Source organism: Rattus norvegicus, chromosome 3, assembly GCF_021556685.1.
Source record: "Rattus norvegicus strain SHRSP/BbbUtx chromosome 3, alternate assembly SHRSP_T2T, whole genome shotgun sequence".
NCBI classification, from domain to species: domain Eukaryota; kingdom Metazoa; phylum Chordata; class Mammalia; order Rodentia; family Muridae; genus Rattus; species Rattus norvegicus.
Genome location: NC_141536.1, coordinates 13,525,064 through 13,543,259, shown reverse-complemented (window position 1 = coordinate 13,543,259; position 18,196 = coordinate 13,525,064). Strand labels below are relative to the sequence as shown.

The following is an 18,196-nucleotide window of genomic DNA, read 5'->3' as shown; positions in this document are numbered from 1 at the left end:
CCGCTCATGGCTTTGGGGACAGACCGATGAGAAACAGCAGAAAACAATGTTCACAGGACAGAGTGAACTTAGGAAACAGGTGCCAAAGGCATGCTGGGAACCCTCTGGATTCATGACGAGGTCCAGAGGAAAGCCAGAATCCAAGCGCCCTGGAGCTTCAGGGAGTAATGTCCAGGGGGCAAAACTTCTTCTTTGTGCTTCCAGAGGATGAGTGGCTTGTGTGGCATGATCGTGATGGAGCCAGGAGACCAGGCTAGACCACACCAATGTCACAGATTTGGCCTCTAAATACTGGAGGTGGGGGAGGGGAGGGAAGGATGGAGAGACAGACAGACAGACAGACAGAGACAGAGACAGGCAGAAACACGTGAAACCTAGCTAAGGTCTGTCATTGTTCAAGCTTTAGCAGGGCTTGACTGGGACAATGTCTGATTGTCCAGACAGGATACTGCATCTTCCTGCCCCAGCCCCTGATGGATTTGGCTCTTCTCTCACTGAGGAGGCCTGCTCCCTCCCACTCACCCCTCCAGAGTTTCATACAAGAATCACCACGGAAAGAGAATGACCTGGGCTGATGATAAATGCAGCCTGATTTAGCTCCTCGCCTGGTAGGAAGACGGGACTTGTTTGGGTGAGTTGAGGACCTGACACCCTGAGTAAGAGGCCGGCTGGGTAAAATAAACTTACGGCCTCAAAATGTGCCACTGCTGAGACCCAAAACACAGAGGACGTGGACATACATCCCCAGGTGTGGTGAGGACACGGGAGAGGTAGAGTAGACATCACAGTGTATCCCAACAGGGATCTGCAGGCTCTACACTGATTCCTCTGAAGCCGTGAGTGACAGGGACACGGCCATGGCATATTGTCATGGGAACATCTGACAAGACAACAGCAGACATGACCACAGTTTGGGCTTTGGTTTTTTTGGGGGGGGTGTTATTGTTGTTGTTTGTCTTTGTCTGTCTTTGTTTATTTTGTGACAGGGTTCTTCTGTATCGCTCTGGCTGTCCTAGAACTCACTCTGTAGATGAGGCTGGCCTCGAACTCACAGAAATCCACCTCCTTTCACCTCCTGGGTGCTAGGATTAAAGGTGTGCACTACCACAGCCTGGCTGGGTGATTTGTTTGTTTTGTTTTTAACTCGGACTTGTGGGACTGTGGCGATGGCTTGGTTATTAAAGTGCCTCCTGAGGTAGGATCTCAGCCCCCACATAAAGGTGGGACGCATCTATAATTCAGCATGGGGCAGAAGGTGGTGGTGGTGGGTGGTGGAGGAGGTAGATCCCAGAGCTCGCTGATCAGTCTAGGCGATCGGTGAGCTCAGGGATCACTGATTCTGTCTCAGCAAACAATGTGATGGGTGGGCTAGAAGATGCTCAGTGCGTGAAAGGGTGCCTGCCGCCAAGCCAGCCAAACAGCCTGAATGCTATCCTGGGACCCACATGGCAAGGAGGGAACCTACACCCTCAATTATCCTCTGACTGCCACAGGCATGCCATGCTGCGGGCACACACATGAATAAATATATGTGATAGTGATACAAAGAGGAGGAGAGTCATGGCAGATGACACCTGATGTCAGCTCTGCCCCCACACATGTGAGTACACAGGTGCACACACATGAGCACACAGGTGCATACACATGAGCACACAGGAGCACATACATGAGCACACAGGAGCACACACAGGAGCACACAGGAACACACACAGGAGCATACACGGGAACACACATGAGCACACACATGAGCACATGCATGAGCACACATTATACACACAAAAATAAATAGATCTGTAGGGAAATGAAAGCTAGGGAGACAGATATAAAGAGAATTTATATACAATGCATATGAAGAACAAACATAGAGACAGGCATGGTAGCTTTCACCTTCAAGCCCTGCACTCATGAGGCAGGGGCAGGTGGATCTCTTCGATTTTGATGCCTGTTTGGTCTACATAGCGAGTTCTAGGCTAGCCATGAAGACTGGGCTAGACTCACTCTCAAGTGAAAAAAACATACCAAACCATGCATAATGGATACATATTCTCTAATAGCGTGTTCATAAATGGCTGTTCTAAATATACATGCAGTCAAGCCTGTACACAGGTTCCTACACAGGCTCAAGCAACCACAGATAGAAGATGTTTAGAAAAATACTTCAATGGAAAAGCTCATTTTTCCTTTGTAAATAAATATAATAACCATTTGAAGTGTCTCCATTCTACTAGGCACTAGAAGCTATCTAGAGCCTACAGGGGGATGTGACCAGGTCCTGTGAAAATCCTTCCTAGGCTTTCCTGTAGCCCAGGCTAGCCTCTAACTCACTAGTGTGAGTCTGAGCTCCTGGCTCGCCTGCCTCCGTCTTCCAGGCACTGGGATTACAGTGTGCACCACCACGCCTTGTTCATGTGGAAGGGATGGAACGCAAGGCCTGGACCTGCCAGACGAGCTCTCTACCAACTGAGCCCCATGCCAAGTTCAGATACTTGAGCACGTATGGGCTTTTATAAGCAAAGGGTATGCGGAAACCAATTCACCATGGCTACTGAGGGACCACTGCAGACAGGGCACACTGACAGTATAGGAATATCCGACTCTAATTTCCCTGCAGCAAAGACATGCTGTTGAAGATCAAGTTATCTCAAGCACTTTCCCCTCAGCCCATCACCACCATCTTGGGATCTATGACTCACCCTGGACCACCAGCTCCACATCTCGGTGCTGAGAGCCTGCCACATTGGTGGCCACACAGCTGTATCTCCCAGCATCTTCTTGCAGGGCCCGGTCAAGGTGGAGGCTGCCATCAGCACGGACAGCATGCCGGTTGCCTGGAGGGAGCTGGTGGGGGCAGAGAGGCAGAAGCTTAGATGAAGGGGCCAGCGCTTAGGTGTGTAGGTGCTACTCCTAGTAGCTTCTCTGTTCTTCAAGCCATCAGCAGATGCTGGACCAAGAGGCCAGGGGCCTGGTAGAAGAGCCTGGTGGGGTGCAAATACAGTTTCCCAGGCCTCACCCCTTCTCTGAGCCTCACCATCTCCTGAGATCAGCAGGGTAAGGGGAGGCACCTTGCATATCCTGGTCCCCATCTCCCTCAGCTGGGTGGGCAAGCAGGTAAATGGGTCAGAGCCACCTGCCTAACCCAAAAGTTGTCTTGTGAGAGTTAACAAGAAGAATATGGAGTTGAGACAGAGATCTCAGTCTATGGGGCAGTGGCAAACTGTCTTCTTGTCCCCACTGAGACCCCAGAGAGAGATGACATGGGCTACAAGCAGAGACTACAGCCACACAGATACGCAGAGAGCTTATATGACTTCTAGGGGCTTCTCCTCTCAAGGAGTCTGCCATATTTAACTGCACAGGCTGCAAAGGCAGTCGTGGGGCTAAAGATTGCCTAGGTAGAGCCCATACACTTTTAAGGCACACTCCATGTGCCACATGCATACACAGAGCCACACCTGCCGGAGAAGGAAGGGAGGAAGGAAAGGAGAGAAGGAGGGAGGGAAGGAGGAAGGGAGGGAGGAAGGGAAGGAGGGAGGCAACCCATGCCCATGTTCACTGTACAGGGCTGTCAGGGCAGAGAGGTCAGTACTATGTTATTAGGTCTCAAGTTCAAGTTAACAGAGCAAACCTTTAATGCCGCTCTGCAGCGTGGCTTATATGAACTTGCTTGCACACTGAGAACCCTAGGGAGTTTTTAAACCAAAGATAACAGTGGTATGACCGCTAACTTCAGAGGTTCTGGTTTCACTGGTAAAGCCGAGGCCAGGATAAACAACACACTCCCAAAGAGACTCGAAAGCACATCTGTGCTAGAAGGAAGCCATCTCAAGTTGGGGGAGCAAAGGCACGAGAGACGATGCTCTACGTAAGACTTAAAACGGGCTTGGCAAACTGTCTGCACTGAGCGTCAGAGGTGGACTATTTCAGACTACATGATTTCTGTCTCAGTTGCCCAATTTGACCCAAACAGAGACTAATTATGAGGGGATGCATTTCAATAAAACTTGATCTAGAACAAAGCAAAACTTTATTTAGGGCGGGCTGGAGCCTCTGAAGTTTTGAAGTATGGGCCACAGGGTTTGAGCCCAGCTTGGCCACCTACTAGCTATTTGATTTTAAGAATGTTGTTTAACTTCTCTAAGCCTCAGTTTCCTTATCTGCAGAATGGGGGGAAATGGCTAGGTACGAGGAATGCAGAAGATGAGAGCAAGGAGTGGCTTTTGTGCTGCGGGGAAGAGAAGGATAAGCAAGAGCAACTGGAAAGGCATCCCAGCGGCAGCAACGGTGTGGGCTAGTGCATGGATACATGATTATCTGGCCTGATGGGAAATAGTTAGGATGGGATGGGAGATGAGGAGGCGGGGGTGGGAGATGCTTAGACATGCTTGAACCTGCAGCAGGTGGCCGGTGGCCCTGGCAGGAGCCATGTTGTTGCTGGAGCTGTTCCTGCTGCCTGGTGGCTAGGTCAGGTCAGGAGCCGAGCATGGGGAACAGAAAGTACACACGAGCACTGCTGTCTTCCTGAGCCATGCCGCCTGCCCGGCAGCTGGTGTTTTAGCTGAGGGGAATCCTTTATGGTCTCAAGGGCACAGAGGTTTCAAGGGTAATGGCCCAGGGAAGACAGAAAAGGTACAGGGAGCAGGGTGATGGTGTAGACAGCCCTGTGCCACGGACTGAAAAACTGGCTCCTGCATGTGTTGCTATGAGCTAAACCACACAGGGTAGGGGCTCATCCTGGAAACATGCCACGAGAGTGGCTTGGCCACCCTGCATCCTCTCTCCTCAGACCCTCCCCTGGATTGTTCTCCTACTGGGCAGTAAGCAGGGAGAAATGGCAGGACCGCAGATGCCAACAATTCAGGAGACAGGTGATTCTGGGACGAACCAGGACGGAGAGGGAGGAGGAAGGGAACACTGCAAAACGGGGTAGCTTCGAGGCAAGGGCTGAGGTGTGGCTGTGACCTCTGCCCACAGCTGCCAGGGAAGCCTAGAACTCACAGGCCTGCCAGCCTTGAGCCAGCGTCTCTCAGGGAGGGGCCTCCCTGCCAGGATGACACAGGTCAGGGACACGGGCTGTCCCTCCAGGACACGTACGACAGAAGCACTGCTGGCGATCTGTGGGGGTGCTGTGGGGAAATGAGAGCTGCTGGTCACACAGGTCTGAGGGACACAGACCCACCCCACCCATGGACTTCCCCAAGAAGACCATGATTGCAGCAAGACCAGAGAGCCTAGGGAATTAGGTGTTCCCTAGGAGACGATGGCCCAAGGAGCAGGGATAGAAATGTGGGGATACATTGGTCCAGTGTGATAGATACAAGGAGAACCCTGGGACACCCACAGCCTGGCTGGAGCACCTGCCTCCCACTCCCTACAGCTTCCAGATTCACCCACAGACCGTGTCCAGTGACCACCAGCTGAGCCTCAGCCTGGGCCTTCCCGAATACGTTACGAGCTTCGCACACGTACGGGGCTTGGTCTTCCAGGGAGACTCCTGAGGAGAGGAATGAAGCTGGCTGTTGGGAACCCACAGACTCTAACAGTACAAGTGCACAGCCAGGCCCTGCATGCATGCAAGGGAGGACCAGGGTATCAGAGGAGAGGGAAGAGGGTGATGCTGGACCTCACCTTGCTCATCTGTGGAATGGGACAAGGGATAGATATGTGGTTGAGCTGCTCATGTGTGCTACCCCCATGACAATGAGGAGCAGCTGGCCTGCTCTTGAGGACACCTTTAGCATCATTAGGGTGGTGATCCATCTCATAATGGAATGACTTGGCCAGAACTACCAGCCCATATGAGCCAGCATCAGCCTGCCCATGGTCGGTTAAATGAGAAAGGTTCTTGTAGCCCCTGCATGTTTGAATATTCCATCTCCAGTTGGTAGAACTTTTTAGGAAGGATTAGGAGGTGTGGCCTCGCTGGAGGAGGTGTGCTGCTAACCCGCACCATCCCCAGTGTGCCTCTCTCTGTTTCCTATTGTGGACCAAGGTATGAACTCTCAGCTGCTACTCTAGCACCATGCCTGCCTGTCTGCTGCCACACTCACTGCCGTGATGGTAATAAACTCTGGCCTCTGGAACTGTAAGTCACAACTCAAGCCTTCCTTCTCTAAGTCACCTTGGTCATGATGCTATGACACTCGGATAGAAAAGTACCCAATGCAGCAAGTACTGGGACCAGGCTCTTACCCTCCTCAACCCTGTCTGCCAACCCACCCAGCTCCCTTCTCTTACTTTCAAAGACCAAGACTCCTGAATCTCGTTGTCCAGTTCTGCTCCCCCTCCCAGGCTCCAGGGCTTGGCCGTCTCCACGCCTCCAGGTGACGGTTGGGGGTGGGCGGCCTGTGGCCCGGCAGGTGAGGAAGACACTCTTGCCTAGCTCCACGGTGACGTCCTGGGGAGGATCCGTCAGCCTGGGCGCATCTGTGGGAAGCGATTAGTCTGTGGGGAGCCTCAGTGAGCTGGGACCAGGGAACGGTCCGTTTTCTTTGTCTCTTCTCTGGGGGCTCCGTCAAGGCTCACCCCATGAAGCTAAAGTCACTCTTGATCACAGCTCCATGGCCAACCTGAGGTTAGCTCAGTCTGCCTCTAGAGAGTTCCAGAAATGAAGCAGAGAGAGCCTGTTTTGGAGGGGTAGTGGCTGTAGATGCACTTTGCACTGTCCTACAGGAGCCTCTGGGTTTGGCGTGGGGGCTTGGATAGCCACGCAGGGGGATACATTTGCCTTCCCTGCTACAGTTTGTCCTCAGGACCCTCCCACCTGCGAGGAAGGCCACAGGATCCTTTATGGCTGAGGCTGACGGAGATGCAGCCAGTGAGGGGTCAGGGTTCACACAGGGGCTTGGGCACAGTGAGCCCCATGGCCTCCCAGACTTCCCTATTTATCTCCTCCTGAGCCCGAGGTGGGTACAGAGGTTTTGTGTTAGCCTCTGACATGCTTAACCTGAAGCTCACATCTGCCATTTCCCTGTCCCTGCCTGCTGTGAGCCACCCTAACATGCTGCCCTCAACTCTTCCTTGTTCTCTCTGTTGTTCCTGTTCTTGTAATGGGGACTATTTGGAATAAGCACGTGAAAATTTCCATTACACGTGACCTTGTATCTGATGGTCAAGAGTGGGGTGCCGGCTGGCGAATATGTATTGACAACGGGCACACAAGGATGCTCCTACCATGCGAGCCACAGAACCTGAACTGAGAACAGAGGGTGGGGATTTCCCTAGTTCTTGCTCCAAGTACTCCAGACACCCCAGACTCCATTCTGCCGGGAAGCTGGTGGAGTTCTGGCTGTTAGCACATTGTTGCCTTTGCTGGGGTGGAAGAATTGGACTATTTTCCCTAGAACAGAAAGTCCAACTCCTGTCCCTCAGGAGAGCCAGATCTGGCCCCAGAGTAGACAGTCTTCCTCTTCCCGCTCCTTCCCTGCCCCTGCAGCCCTGGCACCCTCCATGGTCCATGGGTCTGTGTCCCTAAGCCATCCACTCAGGAGGTCCTGGCTTTCACTAACAGGGTGAATCTAGAGCCACGGGAAAGCGGCCTCCTCTTTTCCCATCTCTCCAGAAACTGCCGACCATCTTCAGATAACATTGAACTTCTTTCCTGGCCTTGGGATTGGGAAAATTTAAGGGAGACGCTGACGCAGCTTGGAAAGTTACCACAAGACAAGAGACTGTCTGTGAGGCAGCTCCACACCGGGTCTGTGGTCACACAAGTACAGAACCTAGCTTCGGGCCCTGGTCTTCAGAGATGGAGGATACCCCACCCCCCATGGTGCAGCCCCTGGCCTGAGTCCCCTGAAACCTGCTCTTCGGTGTTCACCATGGTGGCGACCAACTACAGCCAAGCAGGGCCTCAGATCTGGGCCCACCCACCTCCCACTCAGCTCTGCTTTTGACTCCTGACTTTTCCTTTCTCGGCTCCAGACCTGCTGAGGGGATAGCTCACCCCACCCCCTAGCATGAGAGCAATGGCCACAGTGGGTACCCTCTAAGCAGCTGCCAGGAGAAAATGCTTTCAGAAATACCAGAAACAGTTCCTTGAGTTCAACAGGTGACATCACAAATTCCCTAGTCACATGTGAGGAAATTGGGGGTCAGAGAGATGGAGGAAGGGTCCCAAGGCCCATGGCAGGTGCCAGGACCCAGGCTCTTCCCTAGCCCTGTGACCTGCTAGGTGCTGCTTACGGACTCCACAGTGGTTGTCTGAGCAGCGGTCACCTCTTCTGCTTTCTTGCAGGAGTCACAGAGATGCTCTGCCGTAGGCCCCACATGGAAAATCCCCACCCTTTCCCTTCCTTACCCAGAACTCCCTAATTAAGGTGAGACCCAGAACCCCATAATGTGTTACAATGGAAGGCTCCCTAGTTAGATCTTTCATTGGACAAACGGTGACTGAGGAAAATGTGGGGACCAAGATGGGGCCATATGCTCAGCCAAGGGCCTTCCTCAGGGCCTGGCCAGTGTGCTCAGTGTTCTCTGTCTTCAGTCCTTGTTGCCACACTGACTTCCATAACCCCCTGCAAGGGCCCAGGCCGGGACCCTGTGACGACTTCATCTCTGCCTAATTTCCCTGTGAGTGGCCCTCTCTACCTTGGCCTGGAGCCTATGCTGGGGCAGAGGGGTCAGAGGTGAGGCAGGCAAGCGCAGAGAATGGTGAGGTAACCCAGGACCCCGCTTGGTTTGGCTGTGCACACCGTCCTTTCTATAATAACGTACATGGGAGGCTGAGGAAATGACTCAGCAATTAAGGGCACTGGCTGCTATTCTAAAGAACCCGGGTTCAATTCCCAATATGGCAGCTTATAACTAACTATCTGTTAACTCCAGTTCCAGGGCCTCTGGTCCCTTCTTCTGGCCTCCATGGGCACCAGGCACATACATGGCACTCATATGTGCATTCAGGCAGAAATGCCAATGTACATGTACAATAAAGTACATTTAAATATATTTAATGATGCACACGGCAGCTGAGCTCCTGACCTGCCTGTACTATGCACACCTCCCTCCCCTCTCCGAACCAAGCATCCTCTACGCCAGGCTACATGTGTGCCCCTCTCTGGACGATGGGCAAAGTGCCTCCTCCCCTGCCAACCATCATCAACAGTATCTGTCCAAACACAGCTGTGTCTGGATACGGGGTGGTAGAGGTTCAGCCTGGACTGGTTCTGGGTACGTACATGTTCAGTAAAGCAAAACTGTGCCCTCAGGTAAACTTTTAAGAAGACCCTATTCACCATCTTAGGCCTGTGCCTAATTGGACCAACATCTGACCAAAATCAGATGCATTATGGGAAGGGACACAGGCAGTGGGAAAATGTCAATCAAAACAGAACCACACTCACTCTCTTAGTAGCCAGTTCCTTTTCTTGAAACCCATGAAAGGGAGGATCGAATGGTCATGGGGCCCCCTAAGCACCCTTACTCTAACTCTCTCGCAGGGTACTGCAACCTCTCCTATTACTTTGCCCTTAATAAACTTGCCTTCTGCAAGTCTGTGTGAAGTTATAGTTCAAGTCCTCGAAGAATCAGCCAAGAACCTGGAGATATCCCCAACCTGGACCTGACTGGTAGCAACAGAAACTAAAGGTTCATCCTCAGCTACATGGTGAGTTTGTGGTCAGCCTGGACCACATGAGATCCAGACTCAAACATGTAACAGTGGTGTGCATAGCTTAGCTCAGGACATAAAATGTGGGGGGGGGGTGCTGTCACACTAAATGTGTGGGGAGTCATTCACGGCTAGCGCCTTGTCAGCCTGCCAGGTCTGGACATAGCCACCTAAGTATGTTGGTTTAGTTGTCCACGGGAGCACACATCAAGCACATAGTCTGGATTTGGTCTGCCAAGGACCCCCATAGCAGTGTCCTACTACAATCATCCGACCACACAGAGGGGGAAGTGGGACTCTCGAGGGCAAGCCACTCAGCCAGACAAGTTGTCCAGGATTCTCTTTCTCTTGATTGACAAGTGCCAGGCCCAGGTGATTCAAAAGTGCCCTCCAGAGATGTGGCTCACTGATAGGGCATTTGCCTCGCACCAAGCGCTGGGTTCCTTCTCTCGAGCCTCAGAGAAGAAAGTGTCTTGGAGCTTACTGGCTCCTCTACCACTGCTGGAAAGACAGACAGGCTGCCTCCCTTCCTGGGTCCTACATGCTACAAGAAGCCCATTCCCCAAGCCACAGCAGGAAGTAGGCATAACACCCACCTGCTCCCAGCACCTGCCAGCTTGGCCAGGAAGGCTGGACCACAGCTGCTGCCCAGATGGGCAGGAAATTTGATTTCCCACTCTCTCTACCAGGCTTGCTTGTCCAAGACCCACAGCTGCTCGCTATTGTTCACCCCTACCCTGCCTGGTCCCGGATAACCATTGCCTCTTCCCTCTGACCTGGGCCTTGTCAAAGGAGCAGGGGACCTCAACCTGGACCCCAAAGACATAAGGCTCCGCTGAAAGGCAATCAGATGTGGAGCCAAGGCTAATGACCATAGCAATGCCACAGGTAGTCTTCTAGAACCTTCCAGCTAAGACAATGACAGTGTTTCTTGTCTCGAACCTCCCTCATCTCATGCACACATACTTCAGAGGCATTTGGGCAAGAAGGAGCTTGGAGCTCAGAGAAGAGAAGGATGTTGGTTATTGTCCAGTGCTGACCCCACACACCGGATCAAGGGCTTAGAGCCACCGTTAGCTTTCAACTCTGTCATGCCTAGCTGTGCGCCTTGGGCAAGCCACATGCCTTCTTTGTGCCTCATTCCCCCATCTGTAAAGGGGTACTGATGACCCTCACGTCCAAGGTTCGTGATGATTTTATGACTGTACACCTAGGGCATGCTCAGAGCTGTCAAATACTGCAGACGTGACGGCTCTTGTTTTACTATTGGACTAAGAAGGCTCTTTGTCTACTTTGACAGTCTGAGCATGAAATCCTTTCTAAAACATCTCACTGGGCCCGCAGGATGATCCCCAGGCTGGGCTGACCCACAACAGGTGGTAGCCCTCGGAGTCTCCCCTTTCTGCCAGGCTTTAATTGAGGAGTTCCACACCAGCCTGGGGGTACAGATAATCTTTTCTAAAAGTAAAACACTTATTACTTAGCCACAGCCACAAAGCTAAGGACTAAGACGTGTCCCAGTTCCCTGTGGGTCTCCAAAGCCCTACGCTGGCATTGTAGGTACAGATATTAGCTTCCTCTCTAAAGGCAGGGCAGGGGCTGGGCGGTGGGCGGGCTGGGAAGCGAGGGCGGGCAGTGCATACTCACATCCAACCAGCAGCTGGATTTCAGCAGAGGCATCACCCAGTTCGTTTACAGCCTTGCAGGTATAGAGGCCAGCGTCTCTTTCCTGAGCTTCAGGGATCCGCAGTGTCCCAGACCTGGAGCCTTCAGGAGCCAGAATCACTTCCAGACCTCCTAAAACAACGATGGAAAAGTATTGGCTGGGGTCCTTGGTTGCCCGGGAGCTAAGATCTCAGGCTTCCTGACCCAGAGCTTCTACAGGTCACACAGGAGTTTGGCGGAGGTGGTTTTCCCGAAGTCATGATTTCTGGGCCCAGACTTAGAGCATGTCGGGGTCTGAGTTTCTCCCAAGCCCCTTGTTGGCCAGGGCTGGGATTCACCCAGACTCTGACATGACAAGCTCTTCCCTCAAAGTCTCCACACCCAGGCCTTCTTACTGTCTTACCCCCAGGTCCTACTGAGGCCAGGATCTGCTTTTAGGGCACAGGAAAAGGTGAGTGGTGTCTGGTAGATATCTTTCACATGCCTGCCTCCCTGACATCTCTCTCCGAGGCAACTGAGGACCATTGTCACCTCTCCCATCTTGACACTGGTTAAATTTCAAATACACAGCTCTACTTGCTCAGCTCTGGGCATGAAGCACCTGTGCTGAGTGACATCGCGTCACCTGCCTGTAGGTTCCTCATTCCTCCCGTTCTCCCCATTGTGACTGTCCCATTAAATACAATGCACACACACACACACACACACATACACACACACACGCACACACACACGCATGCACACTCAACATGCATGCATGCACACATGAACACACATATACATACACATGCTCACGTGCTCACGTGCACACACACATATGCACGCATACACATATGCACACTCAGAGGCACATACACAGTCACATGCACACATGCACACACACACACAATGCACACTCAACACGCAGTATGCAAACACAAACATACACACATACACACACACACACACACATGCAGTCACTTCTCCTGTCCCTGTGAATGGCTCTGGGACCTCATGCCAATGGACTGCTAAGTCTCTTGGGACCTGCCTCCTCTCCACACTGTTCTTAAGCATCCCACCCCACATCACAGCAGGTGTCAAAAATCCCTTCCCTCCTAAGGCTGAAGAATATGCCACCCTAAGACCTTCTTTGATGGGTGGGTCTGGGGCAGGGCCATCAACCCTGAGCCAGGAATCTCAAAGCACCTACCTCCCACTAGCCAGAGAACTTAAACAAAATACCCTTGGCAGAAAACAGAGCCAAAGCCACCAGGCCTGCCTGCCAGGCTCTGATGAGACACCAGACAGGAGCTGCAGGGTAGAATCAGGTATAAGTCCCCTCTGGGGACTCCAGCTGACCTTCAGAAGTTGCCCATGGCACTATCCCCTGCCAAACATGGGAAGCAACCCCATCCACTAACTAAACTCAGCTAGATATTAGCCCAGGCTTGCTCTAAGCACACCCATACTTAATCCTCATAAGACGCATTTCCAGATAAGGAAACTGGAGCTCAGGGTCCTCCTAGGGGAGAGAATAAGGACCCAGGTCTGACTGGGTACCTGTGGGCTATGAGGCTGCTGGGGTCTGGTTGCTGGAACCAGTTGGCTCCCTTGTGAACCCCCCCCCCCCGCCTTCCCTGTTGGGAGTCCCTGCCTGCCAGTGACCTTTCAGAAAACTGTAAGTCCAGGGATGTGGTGGACATTTCCTGGGCTTCTCCCCATTAAACTCACCTCGATACCAGATGACCCGTGGTGGGGGGACCCCAGACGCCGCACACAGTAGCACGGCCTCTTCCCCAACAGCTGTGAGAACCACAGCGTTGACAGCAGACACGGATGGTGGGTCTGTGTGGACCAGAGGAGAAAATATGGGGCTGGCCTTCCGTGCCTTCAGTGGGAAGAGATTCCATTCCCTGCTCCACCTGCCCCCCACACCCCTAGCACCCACATTTATTCACATGGCCCCACTAGCTGCAATACCAATCCCTTGCATGGGTGTTGCGTGTCTCCCCACCAGAACGCCAACCTATGTCTCACATCAGGAACTATAGGCACAGGGCCTGGTACACCACAGATGCTCAGTGTCCCTGAGCAGGAGGGAGGGAAGAGCGTGCCCTGAGAAGTTATGGCCCAAGTACCTGTGTAATAGAGGGTGACTGTTTCCTCGTCTGTGCCTACTTCATTAGCGGCCTGGCAGCTGTAGTTCCCAGCATCCTCTGGGGCCACTCCCTGAATGATGAGTGTGCCTTGGGCATCCACATGGATCCTGAGGTCGTGCCAGAAAAACATGTGACATATGGTGACCCCATAGTCATCATTAATTACAAATTAATGCCACTAGTAAATGACATCCAGACCCTGGCAGGCTTCTCTAGGACAGGTAAGCTAAGGATTCTGCCATTTTAATTCCCAGGGCTCTTCTCTGAGACCCGAGAGCCTGACCACTCCATGCTCAACTAATCCTGACGGAAGTCAGGCACACACCACGCCATTTTTACTGCCAGGCCTAAAGCTCTCATTGACTCACCTGCTGTCCTCTGGCAAGGCGAGGCCCTCACGGCTCCAGGAGACGTGGGGTTTGGGGTACCCAGAAGCTGAGCAGCTGACCCTCACCTCCACACCCTGGGAGAAACGCTGGGACCTGGCATTGATGCTGACTTGAGGGGGCTCTGTGGGTGAGAAGACCCCATCTGACCAGTGTGCTTCCCCACAATGGCCCTGCCTGACCCTAATCACAGTTGGGGAGGCAGTGGAGAGGAAGCACAGGCCCCCCAGAGCCAGAGTCCCCACGTGGTATCCCTGGATGTGGGGAGAGTGGGCCCTGACCCTGGGTTGCTTTGAGCTGGACACTGCTGAAGGCTTTGGGCACTCAGCAAGTGCCAGGGCTAGGGACGGTCACATCTCTGTGACTTTGAGGTGAACCCCATCACCTGCCCTAAACCAACCCCCCAAATAAGGTTTGTTCAATTAGGTGCTCTCAGTCCACGGACCCAGTGAGGCTCAAGCCAAGCTGCCAGCCAAATTCCCTAAAAAGACAAATGTACTCCTCGCTTCCACGCCAAGGAAGACATAACTAATCAATCTCTATCCTGCAGAGCCCAGGTAGGGTCTCTCAACACACTCCCAGCACCAGTAGGAGAGGCTGGCTCAATACAGAACACTGTATTGAGAAGAGAGGGAGGAGAGGCTTGGGGAGACCAAAACTACACCCAGTCCTGAAGCTCTTACATGAATGACTTTCTCTAGCCAGGCCTCCCCCAGTGCGCCCTCCCCCCCAGTCTGCGTCAGGCACATCAGATCTCTCATGCTGCCCCAGCTCTAGTGTGGAGAACCTCCAATAGCGATCACCACTTAGCTAGGAGACAGGCCCCACCACCTCTGAAGGTTCCAAGTTTGAGCAGAAGGAAGGGCTTATGGTGTCCCCAGTGAACACTAGGTAGAATGTGTTAGGGTACAGCAAGAGTGGGAGGGGCCTCACCTCGCACCAGGAGCCAGGTAGATGCCCTTGTGAGCCCATTCGGATTGCTGGCCACACACTGGTACTGCCCACCATCACTGGGGACAACGCTGCTCACTTCCAGAGACAGGTCACGCAGCTGGGAGACTCGGCCTGTTTTGACTGGTAAGGCTCGCCAGTCCCGGACCCATGTCAAGTTGTAAGGAGTTTCACCTAGGACTTGGCATGACAGGATGGCGGTTTCCCCTGGGGACACGGTCACATTGGGGCCAGGGACCAGCTGTGGTGGAGGGTCTGCAGGAGAGATTAAGGAGCTGGGGTGGGGGAACAGCCGTCCCCTGTGACTTGGGACAGACATGTCAGCCAGCAGAGCACTCATTCTGCATGTGTTCTCCATTCAGAGATTGCGTGTCCCCCATCACATTCTCCCTAGGGTGCTATCAAACCCTGGAGCTCGCCGCAGCATGGATGTGTTCACGAGCCACAGCCAATGCATACTCCACAAGACCTATTCAGATCTTGACACGCTCCCAGCCAAACATCTCAGCCAGGAGAGGGAGAAACCTGGTGGGAACATCTCTGTCCTCCAACAGGGTGGCCCTCAACAAGCAGCCCTCGAGAGACAGACGCAAAGGCTGCTAAGTCTATTGTTCCAGGAACACACGCCATCAAACTGACAAGATCAGAGACACCTGCCGAAAGAGCAGGGCCAACAGGGCACAGGCAAGAGATGTAAACATCCCAGCCTGCATGGTGGCACTGGCCCACGATGCCCGCGCTTGGGAAGCAAAGGCAGGACTGCTGTGCGTTTAAGACCAGCCTGGGCCACATGGCCAGTTCTAGTATAGCTACCTGGTGAGACTCTGTCTCCAATACAAAGAGGAAAAAATCACAATGCTATTGAAAATGCTTAGAAGCCACATTTGGGGACAAACAGAGAAACTTGACTGTAGATAAAATTAAGCAGTAGTGAATATTCATACTTTGTGGGGTGTGTGTGTATGTGTGTGTCAGTGTGTGTGTGTGGTGTGGTGTGTGTGTATGTGTGTGTATGTGTCCTGTGTGTGTGTATATGTGTGTGGTGTGTGTGTGTATGTATATGTGTGTATGTGTATGTGTGTGTGTATGTGTGTATGTATGCGTGTGTATGTGTGTGGTGTGTATATATATGTGTGGTGTGTGTGTATGTGTGTGGTGTGTGTGTATATGTGTGTGTATGTGTCAGTGTGTGTGTATATGTGTGTGTTTTGTGTGTGTGCGTGTGTGATGTGTGTGAATATGTGATGAGTGTGTATGTGTGTGTGTGGTGTGTGTGTATGTGTGATGAGTGTGTGTGTATGTGTGTGTGTGGTGTGTGTATGTGTGTGGTGTGTGTGTGTGTGTGAGTGTGTGTGTGTGTATGTGTGTGTGTGTCTGTCTGTCTGTGTGTTCCGACATTGAGACTAGGTCTCCTTCTGTAACCCTGGTGGACCTGGAACTCACTATATAGCCCAGGCTGACCTCACACTTGCAGCAACCCTAAAACCTCAGCTTCCCAGTGCACGAATTACAGGTGCAGCCATTAACTAGGGGACCTCAGTTTTGCAGTGTGATCCCCGGTTTCCAGGGCTCTGTATTGAAATGTCAAGGTAGTTACAACTTAGTTTAATTAGTTCAGTGGCAATGAGAAAAGCTCAGTGTGTACAGATACCAGCACATGGCAGACCATTTCTTGATCCTGCCCACTTCCTGCTCATCATTTATAAAAATTACTCTCCCTATGCGGAGGGGCACAGGCTGCCTTGCGGCAGATGGTGGACTCAGGTTGCTGAAATCGCCTCAAAAAATGTGGGCAAAGAATTTCCTCTAGGGAGCTAGCTCCACAGATAAAATGGCAACTGTTCAAGTGTTAGGATCCAGGTTTAGATTCTAATCGTTCGCATAAAATCCAGGTGTGGCAGCTCACATTGGTAGCCCCAGCTCGAGGGAGTAGGGATGCGAGGATCCCTGAGGTCTGCCGCCTTCCACTCCTCAGTCAAGTTAAGATTAGAAAGCTTTCCTAGATTCCATGAGAGATCCTGCCTCAAAAACAAAAAGGAGGGAACACCCTATGTCAACCTCTGGCTCCTGCAGAAAAGCTCACAGGAAAGCACCCCTTCACACACATGATATACCACAGGCAGAAGAGCTCATCATCACGCTAGACTGGTGGAATTGAAGGTGGCTTTGGTGTCCTGGTTTATGCTTTTCCAGCTTTCTGCCAGGGGTCTGTGTAACTTTTTATCAATGGATGTGGGGTCACTACGTCGCATTTCTTTTCTTCCCCACAAGACTGTCTGGGTGTCTAACTTTAAAGATTACATTGAATCTCATTCTGAGACTGCCCGTGGCATCTCCAGTCTTCTAGAGCTCAGTGGTGACATCCTGAAAAGAATATAGAGTAACCCTGCAGGGACACTAGGCACGAGACCAGTATTGAGCAGGGTAGCTATGTTCTGAGAGAGAGACTGTCCCCAGGTGACAGCAGACTAGTACTCTGCCCTGAGGATGGAGAGTGACTTCTAGAACACTTCAGGGGGAGGGAAAGAACACAGTGGGCACACAGAGAGAAGGGGATCCACCTGTGATGACAATCTGGGCGCTGGCTCGGCCTGTCCCAGCTCTGCTGACAGCTATGCACTGGTACACGCCTTCCTCAGCCTTGGAGGCCCGTGGGATCTCCCAGCTGCTGTTTCCTGACTCTCTGCAAAAGCAACAGGCAGTATGGTCACTCTGACCCCAGCCAGGGTTTCCCAGTCTCCGGGACCTCAGCCTCCCTGCACTGAGGGGAACCCTAATTCCTCGCTGAGGCTCAGTAAGAAAAGCCATGCAAATTCCCAGTATGCTGTGTGAGCTGACTTAATGTCTTGGCCTCTCTGATTTCTAGACTCCCACACTAAGGGAAGGGTCTAGGGGGTCCCTCCATTCTTGACCCCCACTGCTGGGCCCATTCATAACCAGAATACCCACTCTCCCCATCCCCATACAGGCCGATCAGGATGACAGTTAAAGTGACCCCAAGTCTCTCCCGCTGCCCACTCTTTGAGATCTACCCAGGGCACTGGAGCCCCAGAGCCAGGGACAGTTGCTGCCCAACAGCCACTCACTGAAAGTATCGCTCCTCGCCCAGCCTCTCTCCATCTCGCTGTAGCTGCAGCTGGAAGGGGAGGGTGCTATATACAGAACAGGACACCAGCAGGGGCTGCTGTAGGTAACCGTGGATCTTGGGAGCCATGCTGACCAGTGGCACACCTGCAGGCAAGCACAGGGCTTAGAGCTCTTCCCTACCATGCTGAAGCCTCTCCTTGGTGCCTCACAGTCACACAGGGGCCCTTAGGGATAAACAAGAGCCAGGGGCCAGCCTTTAAACGTCTGGTTGAATTCAATGGTCACCCGAGGCAGGCCGCTTATCTTTAGAACCTCAGTTTCTACTTCTGCCAAATAGGGGTGATCCCGCCAAAGTTTAGGGAACG

The 18,196-nt window shown here is 52.6% G+C and overlaps 1 protein-coding gene across 2 annotated transcripts in view; it reads right to left on the bottom strand.

Moving 5' to 3' along the window:
• Hmcn2 (hemicentin 2) overlaps positions 1–18,196 on the bottom strand; it is a 149,299-nt gene that overhangs the window by 96,140 nt on the left and 34,963 nt on the right. For both annotated transcript variants that reach the window (XR_015684241.1, XM_087655099.1), the window contains exons 9-19: positions 17,831–17,975; positions 17,306–17,427; positions 14,727–14,999; positions 13,776–13,917; positions 13,387–13,514; positions 12,980–13,093; positions 11,252–11,401; positions 6,235–6,423; positions 5,396–5,491; positions 4,996–5,123; positions 2,694–2,838 (exon numbers count right to left, since the gene is read on the bottom strand). Coding sequence is in view for 1 of the 2 variants with exons in the window: in XM_087655099.1 (XP_087511225.1) it covers positions 2,694–2,838; positions 4,996–5,123; positions 5,396–5,491; positions 6,235–6,423; positions 11,252–11,401; positions 12,980–13,093; positions 13,387–13,514; positions 13,776–13,917; positions 14,727–14,999; positions 17,306–17,427; positions 17,831–17,975 (1,632 nt within the window). In the remaining variant the exon portion in view is untranslated. The remainder of the gene's footprint in view (positions 1–2,693; positions 2,839–4,995; positions 5,124–5,395; positions 5,492–6,234; positions 6,424–11,251; positions 11,402–12,979; positions 13,094–13,386; positions 13,515–13,775; positions 13,918–14,726; positions 15,000–17,305; positions 17,428–17,830; positions 17,976–18,196) is intronic.